Source organism: Symphalangus syndactylus, chromosome 2 (genome assembly GCF_028878055.3).
Source record: "Symphalangus syndactylus isolate Jambi chromosome 2, NHGRI_mSymSyn1-v2.1_pri, whole genome shotgun sequence".
Lineage (NCBI taxonomy): Eukaryota > Metazoa > Chordata > Mammalia > Primates > Hylobatidae > Symphalangus > Symphalangus syndactylus.
Window position 1 is genome coordinate 42,941,056 of NC_072424.2, and position 23,630 is coordinate 42,964,685.

At 41.4% G+C, this 23,630-nt stretch overlaps 1 protein-coding gene and 1 long non-coding RNA gene across 7 annotated transcripts in view; one reads left to right on the forward strand and one right to left on the reverse strand.

Annotated features, from left to right (window-relative positions):
- Positions 1–4,665: 4,665 nt before the first annotated feature.
- Positions 4,666–23,015, reverse strand: LOC134735274 (uncharacterized). The gene is made up of 3 exons (XR_010118276.1): positions 22,883–23,015; positions 18,997–19,106; positions 4,666–4,804 (listed from the first exon to the last, which is right to left on the reverse strand). It is a non-coding gene; the product is annotated as an uncharacterized lncRNA (long non-coding RNA).
- TCTN3 (tectonic family member 3) overlaps positions 22,961–23,630 on the forward strand; it is a 30,799-nt gene continuing 30,129 nt past the window's right edge. Inside the window, exon 1 of one of the 6 annotated variants that reach the window (XM_055254345.2) lies at positions 22,961–23,559. In XM_055254345.2, coding sequence (XP_055110320.1) covers positions 23,304–23,559 — 256 coding nt within the window. In that variant the 5' untranslated portion in view covers positions 22,961–23,303. The remainder of the gene's footprint in view (positions 23,560–23,630) is intronic. The other 5 variants (XR_010118183.1, XM_055254376.2, XM_055254368.2 and 2 more) reach the window with 5 other exon arrangements.

The window sequence follows — 23,630 nt, forward strand, 5'->3', positions numbered from 1 at the left end:
GTGGTGTCACACACCTGTAGTCCCAGCTACTCAGGAGGATGAGGTGGAAGGATCACTTGAGCCTGGGAGGTCAAGGCTGCAGTGATCCATGATCACACCACTGCACTTCAGCCTGAGTGACAGAATGAAACCCTGTCTCAAACAAGCAAACAAAAATACAAGTACAAATAAGTAGTTGTCAGGGAATGAGGGAGAGGGAAATGGGAGTAACAACTTATAGATACAGGATTTCTCTTGGGAGTAATTAAAATGTTCTGAAATTAGATAATGACTATATAAATATACTAAAAACCACTGAATTGTACACTTTAAAGGGGTGAATTTAATGATACATGAATTATATCTCACTAAATGAATTAAAATATTGATTTAAAACAAAAGAAGGCAGTAAAAGGGGAACGGAGGAAAAAGAAGAAATAAGACATATAGAAAGGAAATAGCAAAATAGACAAATCCAAACGTACCAATAACTACATTGAATGTGAACGAACTAAACAAACAGTTCAATCAAAAGACAAAAATTGTCAGGATGTATTAAAAAAAATAAGATCTAAGTACATGTTGCCTAAAAGAAACACAGTTTAGATTAAAATATACAGTAGGTTGAATAGCATGCATAAATAGCTGCTATGAAAGAGCTGGAATGGCTATATGAATATAAGACGAAACAGACTTTATGACAAGGCACATTAAGACAAAGAAGGCTCACGCTTGTAATCCCAACACTTTGGGAGGCCGAGGCGGGCGGATCACGAGGTCAGGAGATCGAGACCACGGTGAAACCCCGTCTCTACTAAAACTACAAAAAAATTAGCTGGGCGTGGTGGCGGGCGCCTGTAGTCCCAGCTACTCGGAGAGGCTGAGGCAGGAGAATGGCGTGAACCCGGGAGGCGGAGCTTGCAGTGAGCCGAGATTGCGCCACTGCACTCCAGCCTGGGCGACAGCGAGACTCCGTCTCAAAAAAAAAAAAAAAAAAAAAGACAAGGAAGGACACCTAATCATAATAAAAAGGTTAATACATCTGGAAAATATAACAATTATAGACATATAACACCTAACCACAGAGCCCCAAAATACATGAAGCAAATACTGACAGAATTGAAAGGAGGAGACAAGAGGGTATGACTCAGTTATCTGAAATGACTCCTGATTAAGTAACATTCACAAAAAATAAATATTATTATCGTGAAGTTCCAGGAGAAATCAAAAAGGCATAACAATAATCACTGCATAAACCTTTAATTTAAACAAGTTTATAAACTGTAACGTTTCCAGATTCCAGGGATAACCGAGGGGAATAACCCTCTCCAGTGAAAACTTAATGATTCTTTTCATTCGCGTCGTCCTTTTGCGAAACAATTCCAAGGCTTACTGAAACAGTAAGATAGTATCCAGAATGTACATTCTCACAAGATGTAAGAAAGCAGACCTGAAAATACTATTTTGATAATATGTGGGCTAATCTTATTCTTAAACTGTTGTTGCTGCTGCTGTTGTAGTTTTACAAACACTGCATATTCTAAAAAAAAAAGTTTTGAAACTGTTTGAAAAATAAATAAATAAACGATAAATATATTCCTTCCATGAAGTAAAGTAATGCACAAATGAATAAATAAATGATAGCATTTGTGCAAAGGTTAAGAGGTTGTAAACTTACTTAGTTTCATCTCTGTTTGGTATAATACATAATATCATAAAGTGTTACAAGCTAGTCTGTTTTTCAGCATAATCTTAAACTCAGGAAAAAATTAGCTTCTTTACTGCTAGACTGCAGGTTGGCAACAAACACATGGTTTAGTAGACAAAATAATACATTTATTAAGGCACTATGCCTCCAAAAGAGAACAGTGGTTTAGTTACAATCCAAAACTGAGACCTGAAAAGAAGTAATCGATTACTAATTAAACAAGAAAAATAACTGGTAAATTAAGTTTTCAAACTTTAACGTTTATTTATTTATGTAAATTTTATTTTTATTCCTTTTTCGAGACAGAGTCTCATTCTATTGCCCGACCTGCAGTAGTAGTGGTGCAATCATAGTTCACTGCAGCCTCATCCTCCCAGTCTCAAGGGATTCTCCCACCTCAGCCTCCCAAGTAGCCAGGACCACAGGCCCATGGCACCACATCCGGCTAATTTTTGTATTTTTTGTAGAGATGGGGTTTCACCATGCTGCCCAGGCTGATCTTGAACTCCTGAGCTCAAGCAATCTGCCTCCCAAAGTGCTGGGATTACAGGAGTGAGCCATCATGCCCAGGCCTCAAACTTCAACTTAAGAAAAATGTAGATGTCATTTCTGTGATAATGGTGCCATTATTCTAGACTGTAAATAAATAAATAAAATAGAGACTTACTACACTTTGATCTGTACAAAAATTTGGATTTATGCCAAAATAGCTGTAACTATTTAAATTGATGAATGGATGGATGGCTATATGGATGGATATAAAAATAGTTGATAGATTTTTTTTTCCTTTCTGCTGCTGCTTCATGGTAGAGCTAACCCACCCCTTGTCTCTTACTCCAGCTGCAGTGGATATCCTGTCTACTACCTTTTTTGTGGACATTTGTCCATCAATAACAAATGGGTACACCAAAAGTCAAGAGTCACACAAATATTAAACCAAGTTTTACAAATGTTTGTGCTGTTGAGTTAAAGAGCTTACATGTACTACAGGGACTGATTCTCTGACAAGGAATCAAACCCAGGCCACAGGTGTGAAAGCACAGAATCTTAGCCACTACACCACAAGGTGGAATGCCGTATTTGTAAATCCCACAGGGAATCCAAAGCAGTTAGTTTGAATGTACAAAGGATTTTAACTGGAGCTCCAGCAGCGCAATTGCTTAGCGCACGGTACTTCTATGACAGTGTGAGCAGAACAAAGGATTTTAATTTTGTTTTGGGTTAGATTTTTGCATTTTAATTTTGTCAAGAGAATTTCTAAACCAAGACACTGTCTTTCTTTGATTGTCCCATAAATACAAGTAAGACAATTGTTTAGAATAAGAGATCTCTAAAATCTTCTTTTTTAAAAAAAAATTAAAGTTCTTTCTAATTTAAAGGATCCATCTTTTGGCCACTGATTATTAGAATTTCAATGGTTTACAAATTCCAGTAGAGACTCAACAGTAAGCCTCTTCATGAAAAGTCCAGGAGATAATTTTCCAGGTTTAGAATAAGTTTTTACTATATAAACAAGAGGTGTTCCTTGAGATCATATAGAGGAGACAGTCTCCATGATCCCCAAAAATTCACTCAGAAGTAGACTTAAGATAACAAAGGCTCTTGTTGCCACACACCTTTTTTTTTTTTTTTTTTTTTTTGAGATGGAGTCTCGCTCTGTCGCCCAGGCTGGAGTGCAGTGGCGCAATCTCGGCTCACTGCAAGCTCCGCCTCCCGGGTTCATGCCATTCTCCTGGCTCAGCCTCTCCAAGTAGCTGGGACTACAGGCGCCTGCCACCACGCCCTGCTAATTTTTTGTATTTTTTAGTAGAGACGGGGTTTCACCGTGGTCTCGATCTCCTGACCTCGTGATCCGCCCGCCTTGGCCTTCCAAAGTGCTGGGATTACAAGCGTGAGCCACCACGCCCGGCTGACTTTTTTTTCTTTTTTTTGAGACGGAGTCTCGCTCTGTCGCCCAGGCTGGAGTGCAGTGGCGCGATCTCAGCTCACTGCAAGCTCCGCCTCCCGGGTTCATGCCATTCTCCTGCCTCAGCCTCCCGAGTAGCCAGGACTACAGGCACCCGCCACCACGCCTGGCTAATTTTTTGTATTTTTAGTAGAGATGGGTTTCATCGTGTTAGCCAGGATGGTCTCGATCTCCTGACCTCATGATCCGCCCACCTCGGCCTCCCAAATGCTGGGATTACAGGTGTCAGCCACTGCGCCTGGCCCACCACAGACTATTAAGGCTGGTGTTTGTGCATATGGTGCCACTAGTAACCAATAAATTTGCCATGGGCCACCAGTCACCGACCCGTTAATCCACTGGCACCAGGTAGGCCCTCCTGGGATTGGAATTTTCCCAGCCTAACCAGGCAACAGGAGCCCCTTACAGAAGGAACTTATTAAGACAAACTCCCCTGAGAGCTTGACATAGTTGGAACAAAAAGTATACTGCTTAAAATCTTATGTGACCAGCCATTTTTAGACTGGTCACCTAATGTGACCCAAAAATCATGCTCCCCAAAATAGCAGGGACCAAGAGAAAATGCTCTCAAAAGTCAAGGTCTTATACGGACATGAAACAAGACAATAGGAGAACTTCATCTGGTTTTTATTTTGGGGACTACAGCAAAGTTTATAGACACAGGTCTAGTCAGAACCGCAAAACTGATCAGTCTGCAGTGCCAGCTCAAATAGAGAGTTTATGGGGGTTTAGGCCCATGTCCTGCCCTATGGCATCCTTCTTTATGACAGAACAACACGGAAAGACAAAGACTATTTCTGGAAGGAAAGGGACCGAACAATGTGAATATTCATACCAAAAAAGGACACCAGAGTCGCTACACCCAAAACTAGTCACACAAATCCTTTTTGCCGATTAATCAAGGTTTTGGAGATGAAAATGAGACAAACAGTGATTTTTACCATCAGCTCTACCAGATTCCACAGAGGGAGAGAGGCCGGGAGCCTGACTGGTAAGAATTTCTTACCCTTCTGCTGGCTTGTCAGGTCTTTGGTTCCCTTCATTGCAGCTTCCAGAAGAGCAGAGCAGCTTTAGTATCCTGTTCACAGCACCAAAACTGGAGGGGCCAAGGAAAACTTCCCCTTTGCCCTCTGAAGTTTCACTGAAAATTGCTGACAAAAAAGGCAGGTTAATAGGAGAAAAGGCATACAAATTTATTTGATCATAATTTTACACATACACAGGAGACTTCAGAATGAAGACCTGAAGGGGAGGCTGGGCACGGTGTCACATGCCTGTGACCTCAGCACTTTGGGAGGCTGAGGAGGGAGTATGCCTTGGGGCCAAGAGTTTAAGGTCAGCCTTAGGAACAAAGCAAGATTCCATCTGTACAAAAAATTTTAAAATTAGCCAGGTATGCTGGGCCCAGGAGTTTGAGGCTGCGTGAGCTGTGATTGTGCCACTGAGCTCCAGCTCGGGTGACAGTGTGAGACCCTGTCCCTAAAAAAATGAAAATAAATAAAAGATACAGGGGAAATTGTCCACTTTTATGCTTAGGTTCAACCAAGTATGGACAGCCATGTAGAAATACGATGGGATAAAAAAAGAGCATGATCTAATGCTATAGACTGAGTGGGAGAAACTCAGCAATGCTGTCTATCTAGATTCTTCCTGACCTCTGTGCATTCCTTCCTTCTGGATGTGGGACAGGACCCGCTCTGGAATGGGATTCAACAGTCTAAATGTGGGGTAGAAGCCTCTCCGGAATGGGTTTCAACAATCTGGAACAGTCAAACGAGGCAGGTCAGATCATTTCTTTATGGCCAGTTTTTATACAGAAAGGCTGGGAGAAAGATAAAGTTAAAGTGATATTTTTAGGTTTTGTTGCTGGCTTCTATGACCCACCTGGGGGAAGAGGAATTCTAGTTTCCATGCCTCAGGGGAGAATGAGAGGCCAGAGAAAGAAGAGCAAGAGAAAGTCCGAAAGGGCACCAGCACAGTAAAGATCCAGGGCAGTTCTGCTTCAGAGGCCTTCATTTGAGGCTACCGTTTTCTGGGATTCTGGAATAGCCACAGCTATCTGCGAAAGAGGCCGGGCAATGTCATCTTTTGGCTATATTGTGCTCAGTAAAAAGTTGGGGCTCTGTTTATTTGAGAGAAGAGAGAACAAATACATAGTCAGCAATAAACAGTTTCTGCCATAGAGTCAAAGTTAACACAGATTCAGAACTGGACAAAATGTGGGACTATAGACAGTCTCCAAAGGATGAAATGAGGAAGAAGAGCAAAGAAAAAAAGAAAAGGAGTAGAAACCCCTCTTCGCTTGTTATTAATACTAAATGGCTAAAGAAAAATTTTTAAAAAGGTTTCAAAGTGAAAACATACTTCTTTCCTCTACAATGTATTCATTGTTTATTAATCTCTTAAAAAGCAAGGAGATGAATTCTGCCAGAGCTACTAAACATTTGTTTTCTACTAAACATGTAGACGCCGTTTATTCAATTTGCTTAGATAAATGCTTGTAAACGATAATTTAGATAAATTACATAGTTATTTTAAACATGAGTATCATTAAAAAAAATTTTTTTTAAACAGTCTGGCTCTGTTGCCCAAGCTGGAATGTAGTGGTGTAATCTCTGCTCACTGCAACCTCTACCTCCTCTGTTCAAGTGATTCTCCTGCATCAGCCTCCTGAGTATCTGGGATTACAGACCCGCACCACCACACCCAGCTAATTTTTGTATTTTTAGTAGAGACAGGGTTTCACCATATTGGCCAAGCTAGTCTGGAACTCCTGACCTCAAGTGATCTGTCCACCTCCGTCTCCCAAAGTGCTGGGATTACAGGCATGAGCCACCGTGCCTGGCCCATCATGGTTATTATAAAAATTAATGATGGTGGCCGGGTGCGGTGGCTCACGCTTGTAATCCCAGCACTTTGGGAGGCCGAGGCGGGCGGATCACGAGGTCAGGAGATCGAGACCACGGTGAAACCCCGTCTCTACTAAAAATACAAAAAATTAGCCGGGCGTGGTGGCAGGCGCCTGTAGTCCCAGCTACTCGGAGAGGCTGAGGCAGGAGAATGGCGTGAACCCAGGAGGCGGAGCTTGCAGTGAGCCGAGATTGCGCCACTGCACTCCAGCCTGGGCGACAGAGCGAGACTCCGTCTCCAAAAAATAAAAAAATAAAAAAATAAAATAAATAAAAAATAAAAATTAATGATGGTTTAAAATTACGTCTTGGGGGCTGTGCACAGTGGCTTACGCCTGTAATCCCAGCACTCTGGGAGGCCGAGGGGGGTGGATCACCTGAGGTCAGGAGTTCGAGACCAGCCTGGCCAACATAGTGAAACCCCCTCTCTACTAAAAATACAAAAACTAGCTGGGCGTGGTGTCACATGCCTGTAATCCCAGCTACTGGGCGGGGGGGCCAGGGCTGAGGCAGGAGAATCGCTTGAACCCGGGAGGTGGTGGTTGCAGTGATCTGAGATGGCACAACTGCACTCCAGCCTGGACGACAGAGGGAGACTCAAAAACAAATGAACAACAACAAAAAAAACACTGCATCTAGGGGAGCAGAAGTGGGAAAAGAAAGGTGGGTTTGGTTATGAAAAGACAAGAGGCCCAAGCACGGTGGCTCAGGCCTGTAATCCCAGCACTTGGGAGGCCAAGGTGGGTGGATTGCCTGAGGTCATGAGTTTGAGACCAGCCTGACCAACATGGTGAAACTTCGTCTCTACTAAAAATACAAAAATTAGCCAGGTATGGTGGCAGACACCTGTAATCCCAGGTACTCGGGAGGCTGAGGCAGGAGAATCACTTGAACCCAGGGGGCGGAGGTTGCAGTGAGCCGAGACCAGGCCATTGCACTCCAGCCTGGGCAACAAAAGTGAAACTTCGTCCAAAAAAACAAACAAAAAAAAAAAAAAGAAAAGAGGAGAGATTTTCAGGGAGACAGAACTGCTCTGTATCTTTACCGTGGTGGAGGAAACATGAAACTACACATGCATTAAAATTTCATGAACTAAATATACACACACATACAAATAAAACTGGGGAAATCTTGAAGATTGGTGGGTTGTATCAATGCCATTATTCCACTTGTGATATTGTATGATAGTTTTGCGAAGTGTTACCTTTGAGGGTACACAGGATTGCTCTGCGTATTCTCAATTTCCTATAAGTTCATGTATCTACCCGAAGGTTGTAGGTTGCATTACCCACAACTTCATCTATCATGAAATAGAAAATTTAATTTTAAAAAGTCTCAGCTGATGAAAATGATTCTACAAGTATTCAATTAATTTTTTAAAAATGAAAAAATGCTCAATTTGCAATTATTGTATTGAGAGAGCTCTCACCGCTGTTCTTTTACTACCAGAGCAGAATTTTTTTCATGAAATTATTAACTGTTTTTCAAAATCTAACTACCACACAACATACATACTACCACACAAACATTGTTTAACTTTTTATTAGACACTGGGTTAAGAGTTTAAATGTGCCTTTTTTAGTGTAAATGATAGTATGCTCTGTGTACCGTTCTGTAACTTGGTTTTTTCATGTATTTGTCTTGGAGATATTTCCATTTCACTAAATAAAGAACTACCTCATTCTTGCTGTTGCAGAGTATTCCATAATGAACGCGTCATAGTTTATTTATCCACTCTGCTACTGATAGACATTTACATTGTTTCCAATATATATGCTTTTATTTGCCTCTTCTACACTTGTGTGGATTTCTCCGGAATAGCTATCAAGAAGTTAAATCCCTGGGCTGGGCGCAGTGGCTCATGCCTGTAATCCCAGCACTTTGGGAGGCCGAGGCAGGCGGATCACAAGGTCAGGAGATTGAGACCATCCAGGCCAACATAGTGAAACCCCGTCTGTACTAAAAATACAAAAATTAGCTGGGTGTGATGGCACATGCCTGTAATCCCAGCTACTCGGGAGGCTGAGGCAGGATAATCACTTGAACCAGGGAGTCGGAGGTTGTAGTGAGCCGAGGTCACGGCACTGCACTCCAACCTAGGGACAGAGTGAGACTCCGTCTCAAAAAAATAATAATAAAATAAAAAATAATAAAAATAAAAAAAGAAGTTAAATCCCTGAATAAAGGGGCATATGCATATAAAAACTTAATAGATACTGACCTATGGCCCTCCAAAAAAGGCTATAACAGTTTACATTCCTAATGCAGTGTACCCATTTTTTTAATCATCATTTGATGTCATCAAACTTTTTCATTGTTGACAATCTAATTTGGAAAAATCTAGTATCTTTTTTTAATTAAACTTTTTTGTTGAAGTATAAACATGAATACAGAACAATGCATAAATCAAATGTATATATAGCTCAACTAATTTTTACAAAGTGATGGCTGGGAGAGGTGGCTCATGCCTGTAATCCCAGCACTTTGGGATGCTGAGGTGGGCAGATCACTTGAGGTCAGGAGTTCAAGACTAGCCTGGCTAGCACGGTGAAACTCCGTTTCTATTACAAATATAATAATTAGCTGGGCATAGTGGCACATGCCTATAATCCCAGCTACTCAGGAGGCTGAAGCACAAGAATCGCTTGAAGGCGGGAAGTGGAGGTTGCAGTGAGCCAAGATTGTACCACTGCACTCCAGCCTGAGACACAGAACAAGACTCTGTCTCAAAAAACAAAACAAAACAAACAACAAAAAAAGTGAGCCTGCCCATGTAACCCTAGCCCATTTGAAGACATGATTACCACCAGCTCAGAAATCTCCATTGCATTCCTACCCAGTCACTACTCCTCTCAAACATAACTGATGGCAGCAGCTGCTACCATCACACCAGCTGCAGCAGGGAGGCCCCACTGGGGCTGGGCACTCCATGGAGCCGGTGGGAGGCCCACCCTTTCTGAATTGGGGTGGGAGCTACCCAGGTGCCACTGCAGCCCCCAAAACTGTGGCTGCAGACCCAGGCCTCATGCTTTATGGAGCAGGTAGAAGCCTCGCCCTCCTAGGCAGGGCTGCAGCTGCCCAAACCATGGCTGTGCATCCGAGCCTCCTTGTGCTCTTGGAGGAGGCCAGGAGCAGGCAGGATCTGCCCTCCCAGGTGCAGCTGCAGCCCCCATGACCAACAGCTGCAGACCAGGGCCCCGCTGCATGGAGCAAGCAGGAGTTGGGAACAAGCGGGATCCCTGAGTTGGCAGGGCAGGAGCTCCCAGGTACAGCTGTGGCCACCCTCCCAGGCACAGGACCCAGGCATCTCTGTAGCCTGCACCCTTGGGTGCCCAGGAAGGCGCCCCCCTCATCCTTGCAGGCTTAGGAGTGTCTGCTCCCACTGCCTGACCTCTCTTCTCTCCCAGCGGCTGCTCAGATCTCTCCAAGTGGGGTTGGGCCGAACACCTGGGCCATGAATGGCAGCAGGAGGCAGACAGATTGCTGGGCAGAAGGGGGTGGGGTCCCCAGTAATGCACCACCTTCAAGCCATGGAGGGCCTGAAAGCTGAGGGCCAGGCCACCAGTCCCACACACCAGAGTGGGGACTCCCTGCTGCCTATGGCCACCCATGGACCAATCTGCATGCACTTACTACCCTATGAGGTCCGTAAAAGCCAGGGCTCAGCCACAGGACTAGAGAGGATGGCCAGAGAAGGACAGAGGATGCAGAGGACAGAGATGAGGGGACGACCAGCTGCAGAGAAGAGCTACCATCTGCTGACAGTTTGAGAGGCCTGAAGAGACCTCCAAACAACCTGCCTGCAGAGAAGAGCCACCCTCTCCAGGGCCTCCTCTCTGCTGAGAGCAGCAGATGATGGGACGACCAGTGGGCAGAGAGGAGCTACCCTCTCCAGGGCCTCCTCTATGCTGAGAGCTGAACACTTGACAGGAGGACCTGCAGAGAGGAGCCACCCACTGAGGGTCTCCTCTGAGCTGTTCTAACACTTAACAAAGCTTATCTTTGCCTTGTTCATCCTTCACTTGTCTGTGTACCTCATTCTTCCTGGACGCAGGACAAGAACTTGAACAAAGGCACTACTGGCCACAGAGGTTTCTAGGAAGAAAATCGACAACCCAAAGATCCCATAACATAACCACTGTCCAACGTTCTAATAATATAAGGCAGTTTTGCCTATTCTTTGAATATTATATAAATGAAATAATATAATATGTTCTTTTGTGTATCTTGCTTTACATCAACATTATATTTGTTTTTGTTTTTGTTTTGAGACAAGGTCTCACTCACTCAGGCAGGAATGCAGTGGCGTGATCACTGCTCACTGCAGCCTTGACCTCCCAGGCTCAAGTGAACTTCCCACCTCAGTTTCCCAAGTGGCTGGAATTTTAGGTGCATGCCATCACACCCAACTAAATTTTTTAATTTTTCATAGAGACAAGGTCTCACTACATTGCCCAGGCTGGTCTCAAACTCCTGAGCTAAAGCAAATTCAACCACCTTGGCCTCCCAAAGTGCCATGAGCCACCATGCCTGGCCAAATCAACATGATTATCATTTAGATTGTCCAAGTTGGCCTGGCACAGTGGCTTATGCCTGTAATCCCAGCACTTTGGGAGGCCAAGGTGGGCAGATCACCTGAGGTCAGAAGTTCAAGACCAGCCTGGCCAAAATGGCGAAACCCCACCTCTACTAAAAATACAAAAATTAGCCAGATGTGGTGGCAGGCACCTGTAATCCCAGGTACTCAGGAGGCTGAGGCAGGAGAATTGCTTGAACCCGGGAGGTGGAGGTTGCAGTGAGCCGACTTCACACCATTGCACTCCAGCCTGGGTGACAAACTTAGACTCTGTCTCAAAAAACAACAACAAAAAAAAATTGTTGTGTGGCAGTACTTTGTTCATTTTCATTGCAATATTATTATTCCATTGTATGAGTATACTACAATTTATATACATTTTGCTTTTGATGGATAATAAGGTTGATTGTAGTTTGGTGCTATTTTAAATCATGCCACTATAAATGTTGTCATGCAAGTCTTTTGTTAAATATATATATTTACCATACACACACACACACACATTTTCTACTGGGTATACACCTAAAAGTGTATATTTTGCTGGGTCATAGGGTATGTATATGTTTAGCTTTATTATATGAAGCCCAACAGTAAATGGTAGCCCCAATTTATATCCCTATCAGTAGCAAATGAAATATCCAGTAACTCCATATCCTCCACCTTTAAAAAGTTTAACTACTTTAAAAGATATGGAATTCTATCTTATTATTGTCTTCATTTGAACTTCTTTGATAATGATGTTGAGTTGCTCTTTTATGTTTATTACTCATTTAAAAATCCTCCTTTATAAAAAGTCTGGTCAAAATTTTGGCCAATTTTTTTGGGGGTTGTACATGGATTCTTTATATATTCTGGGTACAAATCCTTTGTTTTATATGTGAGTATGTGTATATTTACATATATATACATATATTTAATATTTTACCATTGAGTAGCTTGCCTTTTTACTCTCTTAATACTGTCTTTTTATTTAGAGAAATTCTCAATGTTAACAAGACACAATTAAACAATCTTTTTCTTTATTATCAGTGATTTTTGTCCAGCTTAAAAACTCTTTGCCTACCTCAGGATCATATTATCTTACATTATTTTCTAGAAGCTTTATTTTTTCCCTAAGTATAAGATCTATGTAAAATTGATGTTTGGGTATAGGTAAGGTAGGAGTACAGACACACTGTCATCCCTATAAATATCCAATTGGTACAGCACAGTTGATTGACAAAAATCACCCTTTCCTCACTGTACTGTAATATTACCTTTGTCACAAATCAAGTGACTACATATGTGTGGGTCTTTTTCTGGACACTATTCTTTTCCATTGATCTATTTGTCGATCTTGGAACCAAAGCGATACCATTTTATTCTAACAATTATTTTATCTTAATAATAAGATGTGATATCTAGTAGGTAGAGGCCTTCTAGCCTTGTTCTTCTTTAAGATTCTCTTGGTTATTTTTGACTTTTTGAAACTACATGTAAATTTGAAATCAGCACGTCAATTTTTACCCAAAAATGCTGAAATTTTTACTGGACTGTATGAATCTATACATGAATTTGGGAAGACTTCACATGTTTTCATTAATAAGTCTTTCTAGCCATGAATTTGGTGCAGCTGTCAATTTATTTAGGTTTTCTATTATTCCTCTCAGAAATATTATATATTTTGATATGTAGTTTTGTTTTGTTTTGTTTTTTTGACAGAGTCTTGCTCTGTTGCCAGGTTGGAGTGCAGTGGCGCGATCTCAGCTCACTGCAATCTCTGCCTCCCAGGTCCAAGCAATTCCCCTGCCTCAGCCTCCTGAGCAGCTGAGACTACAGGCATGCACCACCACACCTGGCTAATTTTTTGTATTTTAGTAGAGATGGGGTTTCACCATGTTGTCCAGGCTGGTCATGAACTCCTGACCTCAGGGGATCCACCCACCTCAGCCTCACAAAGTGCTGGGATTACAGGTGTGAGCCACTGCGCCCAGCCAGATCTTTTTTTTTTTTTTTGAGACAAGAGTCTCGCTCTGTCGCCCAGGCTGGAGTGCAGTGGCACGATCTCAACTCACTGCAATCTCTGCCTCCTGGGTTCAAGTGATTCTCCTGCCTCAGCCTTCTGAGTGGCTGGGATTACAGGTGCCTGCCACCACGCCTGGCTAATTTTTGTATTTTCAGTACAGACAGGGTTTCACCATGTTGGCCAGGCTGGCCTCAAACTCCTAACCTCAAGTGATCCACCTAACTTGGCCTCCCAAAGTGCTGGGATTACAGGCGTGAGCCACCGTGCCCAGTGATATGTAGAGATCTTATACTATTTCAGATTTATTCCTGTGTATTTAATGTTTCTTCAGGTAATTGTACATTTTATCATCTAAAAGTTTTACTTTATTATGGCTATAATATAGGAATACAATTGAATTTCCTATATTGACATTGTATTTATTCTTTCCATTGCTCCTCATTTATTTCTGCATTTCCATAAATCCATCTGAGATCATTTTCTCTTTAGCATGAAGAATTCCCTTTAGCAATTCTTTGTGTGGGTCTGTTAGTGGTAATTTTCCCCTCAGTTTTTGGTTTATAAATACATTTTTATCTTATCTTCATTTTTGAGGAATCTTTTGCTGGGTATACAATTTTAGGTTAGCTTCCTTAAAGATATTCGACTTTTTATAACTTCCATTATTTTTGTTGAAAAGTCAGGTGTAGGCTGGGCGTGGTGGCTCACGCCTGTAATCCCAGCACTTTGGGAGGCCAAGGCGGGTGGATCACGAGGTAAGGAATTCAAAACCAGCCTGGCCAAGATGGTGAAACCCCATTTCTACTAAAAATAAAAAACAAAAAATTTAGCCTGGCGTGGTGGCAGGTGCCTGTAATCCCAGCTACTCAAGAGGCTGAGGCAGAGAATTGCTTGAACCCAGAGGCGGAGTTTGCAGTGAACCGAGATCACACCATTGCACTCCAGCATGGGCGACAGAGTGAGACTCTGTCTCAAGAAAAGTCAGGTGTTATTGTTGCTCTTTTGAAGGTAATATGTCTTTTTAAACTATACTTTTTAAAGATTTTCTCTGTCAATTTTTGGGATTTGAGTAAGATATCCCCATGTATTATTTTCTTTTAAATTTATCTTGTTTAGGTTTTGTAGAGCTGGAATCTACAGATTGGTAACATTCATTTATTTGGGAAAATATTCAGCCAAAATATCCTAATATATTGCTGTGTGTCTACCCCATTATCTCTCTCCTTTCCTTCTGGGGCCCAATTACATATCAGTATTTCTACCACTCTCCCGGCATTGTCTCTTACATTCTTTTCTGAATTTTCAACACATTTTCCCATGTTTTATACTAGATCTTAACGAATAATCTAGTTTTTCAGTTCACTAACCCTGCCTTCTGCTGTGTTTAATCCACTGTTAAGCCACTCTAAGAGTTCTCAATTTCCATTATTGTATTTTTCAGTTCTAGGATTTACATTTGATGCATTTTCATAGGTTTCAGTCTCTGGTGAAATTCTCCATCTTGTCAGCTATTTCACTGAATATATATTAATCATATATATATTTTAAGTCTATACCAATTGTTATGACCTCTTATTGGGTCCTAATATTATTAATTTGTGTTTTTAAATTTGATCTTCTAAACATTTGTCTGTTTATCTTTTCACATAACCAGCTATTGGTTTTATCACTCTACTGATTTTTTATTTGTTTTTAATTTTTAATTTCCTCTATTATCTTTATGAATTCTCTTCTTTCATTATCCTTTAATTTGTAATTTGCTTACTAAATTGTAAGATTAAGTTTAGGATTATTTTAAATATTTCTTTTTGAAAAATAAAAGTACTTGAAAATATAAAAGTTCTCTAAGTTCTATTGGCTTTGTTCTATGTATTCTAGTTGTTTAACTTTCATTTTTAATTAGTTTGTAATTTTTGTGTTTATTTTCTTTTAACTCAAGATTTATTAAAAAATGTGATTTTTTCCCTTAATTTCCAAGAGAATATTTTTGCTGTCCTTTTATGTTAATTTCTAATTTTAATGTATTGTGGTAAGCAGAATGTACTATAAAATCTTTGCCTTTTTTTCTCTTCATTGAGATTTCCTTTGTGACATAATACATGGTCAATTTTTGTCAATGCTCCAAGTATGATTGAAAATAATTAGTACTATTTGCTTATTGGGTTCAAGTTCTACACCATCTATAGTTATTAAATTGAGAATTTTAAAATCACTTATTTAAATCTTTTTCTCTATTTTTATTGTTTAATCTATCTATTTATGGAAGAGGTATGATAAAAATCTTTTACTCCGATGGTGGATTTACCTAGTCTACTGTTTCCACTAGTTATTTGCTTTTATATTTTAAAACAATGTCTTTAGATCCACAAGGATTCATTAATTTAACATCTTCTAGGTAGTCTGTAACTTTTATAAAGATGAAATATATATTGCCCTTAAATGTAATTCACTTAGAATTTTATTTTTATCTTTATATTTTTAGAGATAAGGTCTCACTATGTTGCCTGGCTGGTCTTGAACTCCTGGTCTCAAGCAGTCCTTCTGCTTCAACTTCCCTTCCTGAGTAGCTGAAATTACAGGCACAAGCCACTGCACTAGGCTGGAATTCTATTTTGACTGTCATTACTATTACCACATCTGTTTCCTCCTTATTAGCATTTGCCTATTAAGAATTTATTTCTGGCTGGGCACCGGTGGCTCAGGCCTGTAATCCCAGCACTTTGGGAGGCTGAGGCGGGCAGATCACCTGAGGCCAGGAGTTCAAGACCAGCCTGGCCAACATGGCAAAACCTCGTCTCTACTAAAAATACAAAACGTTAGCCAGGTGTGGTGGTGGGCACCTGTAATCCCAGCTACTTGGGAGGCTGAGGCAGGAGAATTGCTTGATCCAGGCAGATGGAGGCTGCAGTGAGCTGAGATCATGCCACTGCACTTCAGCCTGGGCACCAAGAGCGAAACTCTGTCTCAAAAAAAAAAAAAAAAAGAATATGCTTCTTAATAGATGAATTAAACTTATTCATATTTATTGTAATTATTTACATATTTGGACTTACTTGTTTTATTGTTTCTCCATTTTCTTTTCTTTTTAATAGAGACAGAGATTTGCTCTATTGTCCAGGCTGGAGTGCAGTGCTGTGATCATAGGTCACTGTAACCTCAATTTCCTGGGTGCAAGCGATCTTCCCAACTCAGCCTCTTGTGTAGCTAGGACTATAGGCACATGCCACCATGCCCAGGTATTTTTTTCATTTCTTGTAGGAATGGAGTCTCATTATGTTGCCCAGGTTGGTCTCAAACTCCTGGCCTCAAGTGATCCTCCAGCCTCAAGCAATCCTCCTGCCTCAGCCTCTCAAAGTGCTGAGACTACAGGTGTGAGCCCCTGATATTTCTTTAACCAATTTAATTCTTCCATTTTCTTTTTTTTCCTGGAACTCATATTAATCAAACGTTGGACTTGTAGATTTAATCCTCAGTGTCTCATATTTTCTATTTATTTATCTTTTTGTTCAATAGATTAGATGTCCTTATATTTATCTTCCAAAATTTTAAACAAAAAAGTTAAGGTCAGTAATCATATTAATAGTTTTAATTTCCAAGAGCTCTCTCTTATTCTGATTGCTCCTTTGCCAAATATTCTGCTCTCATGAATGTTTTATTAATTACTTCTCAAATCTCTCTGAGGATATTAACTAAACAGTGTATCAATTTCTAGAAAGAATTCTCTATTTTTTCCTGAAAGAAGATATCTAGTTATAGGTCCTTTTGAGTACAAAGGCAAACTATTCCATATACCATATAGACCTTCAATGTATTTTCTTGATTTCCATCAACTTTACCTTTTATCTTCTCTCTTACTTGCTATCGCTAGTTCTGGCTACTCTGTGGTATTCCGCTGGAAAGCAGCTGCCTCCTTTGGCTGCAGTCCCTTTCCATGGATATTCTAGGCTGTTGCTTCTTCAGTCAACATCCTTCCAATTTCTTCAAAAATGTATGAAAAATCTTCCATACTGACCATGCTGATGGTCAACCACACCTCCTACTTTTTGTTTTTATAAATATATACCCTTTTAAGTCTTTTAACAGGTACTGTAATAAAATTTCAAAAGAGGGGTCAAATGTGCATCTTTCTTTCCTTCTTACCTCCTTTCTTCTCTCTCTCAATCTCTCTCTTTCTTTTTTTTTTGGACAGGATTTTGCTCTGTCACCCAGGCTGGAGTGCAGTAGCGCAATCAAGGCTCACTGCAGCCTCAACCTCTTGGGCTCAAGTGATCCTCCCACCTCAGCCTCCTGGGTAGCTGGAACTACAGGTGTGCACTACCACACCTGGCTAATTTTTATTTTTTGTAGAGACAGGGTTTCACCATGTTGCCCAAGCTGGTCTCTAACTCCTGAACTTAGGTGATCACCCTGCCTTAGCCTCTCAAACTGCTGGGATTACAGGCATGAGTCACCACACTTGGCCCAAATGTGCATTTTTCTTCCATCTTTAATCACAATTCCTAGTTGATTCCTCTTTAATAGATGCAAAATTCTCGTGTCTCTCTATAAATGTTAATTATATTTGTTCTAAACTATTTTTCTAACTTGTCCTTTTTAAATTTTTTTTTCCTTTTTCCTTTACTTAGAGACTTTGTCACCATGATCACCGGTGTGATCATGGCTCACTGCGGCCTCAACCTCCCTGGCTCAAGCAATCCTCCTGCTTCTGCTTCCCAAATGCTAGGTGTGAGCCACTGTACCCAGCCTCAGGTTTTGATGTTTCTTGAATATTATACCTTTTTTTTGTTTGCTGGGTTTTTTCTTTTTCAAATGTAGATCTTTTGAGTGTGGGTCCACCTTGGTAACTGAGATTCCCTGTTAGCCTATGAACAGGTGGGATCTGCTTATTGCATTCCACCTGCAGGATTTTTGAAGAAGAAAATGGTAGATGTGGAGTTTGACGAGGTGTGTATCTTAGTCCATTTTCTGTTGCTTATAACAGAATACCTAAAACTGGGTAATTTATAAAGAAAAAAATTTATTTCTTACAGTTATGAAGCCTGGGAAGTCCAAGGTCAAAGAGGCATACCTGGTGAGAGCCATCTTGCTGGTGGGACTCCCTTGAGGTGGCCCTGGGCAGTGAGCCTGTGGAGAGTACCCTGACCTGTCATCTGAAACTATTCTGTCCTCCTATGCCTCTGGGCCTGTGATGGGAGGGGCACCCTCTAAGATCTTTGAAATGCCTTTGGGATCTTTCTTCCCTTGTCTAAAGGAATGGCACCTGTCTCCCTTTTATCCAAACTAATCTCTTTAGCAGTCACTGGGCTGCACCCTTGGTTTCCTCTGCTGAATATGCTTTTTTACTCTTTATGTGGTCAGGCTGAGAGTTATCCAAATCCTTCCACTCTGCTTCCCTTTTCATGATAAATTCTACCTTTAAATTATTCCTTTGCTCCTGAATATCAGCATAAGTTGTCAAATGTAATCATGTAGCTCCTTCTATATTTGGCTTAGGAATTTCTTTTGCCAGATACCCTAGTTCATTAATCTCAAGTTTGGCCCTCCACAATGCCCTCAGGCATGAACACAGTTCAGCCAAGTTCTTTGCCAATTTATAACAAGGATGGCCTTTACTCCATTTTCCAATACCACCTTCCTCAGTTCCATCTCAAATTGCAGCAGAATGGCCTTTACTATCCATATTTCTATCCGTATTCTGGTTACAATCATTTAACAAATCTCTAAGAAGTTCCAAATGTTCCCTTGTCTTTTTGTTTTCTGAGTCTCGCCAGAATCACCCTTAATACTCCATTCGCTGAAATATAGTCACTTTATAGCCTGCTCCTCCAAAATCTTCCAGCCCCTGCTCATTACCTAGTTCCAAAGCTGCTTCCCCATTTTCAGGTATTCATCATCAGCAAAATCCCACTTCTTGGTTCCAATTTTCTGTCTTCATTCATTTTCTGTTGCTTATAACAGAATGCCTGAAACAGGATAAGTTATAAAGAAAAGGAATTCATTTCTTACAGTTGTGGAGGCTGGGAAGCCCAAGGTCAAGGGGGCATCTCTTAACAACCTTCTTGCTGGTGGCAACTCTCTGTAGCATCCCAAGGCGGCACAGGGCATCACATGGTGAGGAAGCTGAGCATGTTAACTTGCTAACTCAGGTCTCTGTTCCTCTTCTTGTAAAGCCACCAGTTCCTCTCTCATGAAAACACATTAATCCATTAACCCGTGAATGGATTAGTGCATTCATGAAGGCAGACACCTCATGATCAAATCACCTCTTAAAGGTCCCACCTCTCAATACTGCACATTGGGGATTAAGTTTTGAAATGAATTTTGGAGGAGACACGCAAACCTAGCAGTGGGCTAGGACCAGTCTCAACGTGTGGGGCCTCTCTCTTCCTCCTAAATGTCAGAAGCCATCCAGGGCACTGTCCTGCCTTTTCAGTAAAAGTATACATGGACTGCCTCCCGCCACCCCCACCACCACCTTTAGGGGAAAATTCTTCTGCTATCCACTGCAAGCACAAGTAGGGATAAGCTTGAGAGGCTGACCTGGCTCTTCCTACAGTGGTACTTCAATCAATAACTCATAGAATTGTCTAAGGGCCACTATTGATAACCAATACCTTCTTTCTGTGTGCTTAGAGCACTCCAAGAGTCACTTCCATTTCTGTATAAGGCCTTTATTATGCAACTGTTGTTTGTCCACCTTCAATTCAATCCCATGTGCCTTCTATTTTTCAAGTATTCCTTTTTTTTTTTTTTTTTTGAGACGGAGTCTCGCTGTCACCCAGGCTGGAGTGCAGTGGCGCGATTTCGGCTCACTGCAGGTTCCGCCCCCCGGGGTTCACGCCATTCTCCTGCCTCAGCCTCCCGAGTAGCTGGGACTACAGGCACCCGCCACCTCGCCAGGCTAATTTTTCGTATTTTTAGTAGAGACGGGGTTTCACTGTGTTAGCCAGGATGGTCTCGATCTCCTGACCTCGTGATCCGCCTGCCTCGGCCTCCCAAAGTGCTGGGATTACAGGCATGAGCCACCGCGCCTGGCCTATTTTTCAAGTATTCTTATAATGTCTGGCCCATGAGAGCATACCTTCATGTATTTCAATTATGGGCATGTTCATGTATGTACAAGTATGTGTGTATCTAAGTTTTCTGTAATTTTCAGAGATTTTTGAAAAAGGGGGGAGAAGTGTGAAAAGGACAGAACTTGTTCTTTGTCTGCCATCTCAATACAATCTCCTTGCTAAATTTCCGATTACATATTAAACTCTTTTAATCCCAAACACAGACCACTGCTAGTATCATATGATCTAATTTGGAAATCTCTGCTTCTGAGATGATGTTATATGATCTCAATTTAAGACTTGGTCCCCATACTAAACCTGACATCTGCATGACACGTGAATAAATTTCATTCTTCATCCACAAAATTATCTTTCAGATTTTAATATTGGTTCTCAAAAGTATTGAGAGTTCTATATTACAGAGATTCTTACAAATACAAAACAGCAATACATGCCAGGCACGGTGGCTCATGCCTGTAATCCCAACACTTCGGGAGACTCAGGCAGGCAGATCACTTGAGGTCAGGAGTTTGAGACTAGCCTGGCCAACACGGTGAAACTCCGTCTCTACCACAAATGCAAAAATTAGCTGGGCATGGTGGGTACACCTGTAGTCCCAGCTACCAGGGAGGCTGAGGCAGAAAAATTGCTTGAACCTGGGAGTGGAGGTTGCAGTGAGCCAAGATGGTGCCACTGCACTCCAGCCTGGGTGACAGGGCAAGACTCTCTCAAATAATTAATTAATTAATTAAATCAATAAATAAAACAAGTTTAGAAAACAGCAATACAAATAATCTTTTTGCTTAACTGTAACAAAAGAGAAAAAATAACTTTTCTTAAAAAAAGTTGTGTTAAAATTCAAAAATAAGAAAAAGCAACTCAAAAAGATCCTGAAACATTATTTCCTTATCACTCATCCCTAAAATTACTTCAACCAACAGTCTTTTGCCAACGCTAATAAATTCAGAAATAATTTAACACTATTTGAGAGTTGCCATTTAAATTCCAAACTTTGAAATCTAAAATAGTCTCTGATCAGATGTACAATGGAAATTTTACAGAAAGATCATTACATGGTAAATTGGTTGCAAAAAGAAGAAATTTTATAGAAAGAAATACAATCCTGAAATAAAATAAACTAAAAATATTCCTAAGGATTAATTCTAAGGAGTTCAACAAAACAATTTTTAATATATTTTTAAAATATTTAATGCACAACTAACATGTCCCAGACACTGTTCTAGGCATGGGGATATTTCAATGAACAAAACAGACAAAACTCACTGTTTTTTGGAATTTACATTCTAGTATATACATATGATCATATAATCTGAAAATATGAACTTGGCCTTTTCCTATAGAAATTACTAATAAGGTAAATAAATGTTTTAAGACCAAACACATATCTCCCATAGCTATCACACAACAACATAAAAACATATTTGAAAATATTTATAACAGAGATACATTTAGCCACTGACTTCAAAACATCAGAAAATAAAGATCTTGTAAGAGAATGCAAGTCAAATGTCCTAAAACTTACCTGCGTTAAATGATTCACTTGTAAAGGGAGGTAATGACCAGATTTTAGGTAACTCTTAACAGATGTTAGTTTATATACTAAAACTAAATATCTAAAATAATCCAGATGTCAGAACTGTGGACACAGGAAAATACTGGGTCCAGGAGGAGTAAGATTTTGATCACCTACAGTCTCACTGTACAATATGGTAGCTACTCACGTCTGTGGTTAACTTTGAATTAATTACAACTTAAAAATTAAAAATTCAGGCCAGGCACAGCGACTCACAGCTGTAATCCCAGCACTTTAGGAGGCCAAGGTGGGCGGGTCACTTGAGGTCAGGAGTTCGAGACCAGCCTGGACAACATGGTGAAACCCCATCTCTACTAAAAATAAAAATAAAAATAAAAATAAAATTAGCCGGGCGTGGTGGCACTCGCCTGACATCCCAGCTACTCGGAAGGCTGAAACAGGAGAATCACCTGAATCCTGGAGGCGGAGAATGCAGTAAGCTGAGATCACACTACTGCACTCCGGCCTGGGCGACAGAGCGAAACTCCGTCTCAAAAAAAAAAAAAAAAAAAAAAATCAGCTCCTCAGTCACACTAGCCACATTTCAAGCGCACAATTGCCACGTAAGGCCGGTGACTACCATGCTGGACAGTGCAGCTACGGTACATTTCCAATACTGCAGGCAAGTCCCATGGCCCGCGCTGCTGTGGGGAATCAGAAGAGGCACGCCATTCCTGGCAAGAACAAAAACCTCCTAGAGAGGCTTAAAAAATTCGCCATTAACACGGAAAAAAAAATCTTCTATTTCCATTCCTCCATCTTATTTTCTCACCTCCTAGACAATGTTTCTTTTTTTTATTCTTTCTCTCCCTATTTTCTCACATTTTCCCTACCCTTTTTTCTTATTTTTCTCTCACTACTTTTTCTAACAACAAACATGCGGTCCGTCTTTAATGATTTGATGCATTTCTTTAGGGTTTTTAAAATTTCTCAACGTTAAAATGTAAGGAGCTGAATGAACATTATTTCTAATGTGTTTTTTTCTTTAAAAAAAAGCCATATTTAGAGGAGACTGTTTTTTAAGGTATGTGACCTTAGGTGTGTTTCCCCCACCTGAGAACATTATTCTTCCATAGAAAAGGTTTCTCACCGTTGGAATCCAGGGTGAAAAAAAATTTGCAATTCTAGTTCTGGCCTCTGGGGTTTCCTTGCACCGGAGGCCGGGCTCAGTCCTCTGGGCCGCGAAGTGGGCGCGGAACCTCTCGGTCCACCGAACTCCTACCGCCACCTAGCGGAGGGAAGGCGCAAGGGCTCCTTCGTCACTGGCGGTTGCCAGGCAACGGAGGCACGGCCCGTCCCGCGTTAAGGAGGAGGGCGCAGACCAAAGGACACTGAAAGAGCTGTAACAACCCCACTTTCGATTGGCTGAAGAGCTCTCAGCCTTCTCATGAGCCAATGAGAAGAGGCACGCGGATGGCGTCAGACGCTATGCGACTCCTCCCACCCACGCTCTGGCAACGCGTCTGGAGACCGCGGAGGCTTACGTCGGACCCGGAGACCCTGAATGCCCCATGCGCACTCTACAGCTCGCGCTCCTGCAGGTGTTCTTTCTGATGTTCCCCGATGGCGTCCGGCCTCAGCCCTCTTCCTCCCCATCAGGGGCAGTACCCACGTCTTTGGAGCTGCAGCGAGGGACGGATGGCGGAACCCTCCAGGCCTCTTCAGAGGCGACTGCAACTCGCCCGGCTGTGCCTGGAATCTCTACAGGAGTCCCTACTCTCGTGACTCCCTCGGCGCCTGGGAATAGGACTGTGGACGTCTTCCCAGGTGAGGGAAAACGTTGTGGGGGTGGAAACTTACTTCTGAGATCTAAAATTCTGTGAGCAAAGTTGAGCTGC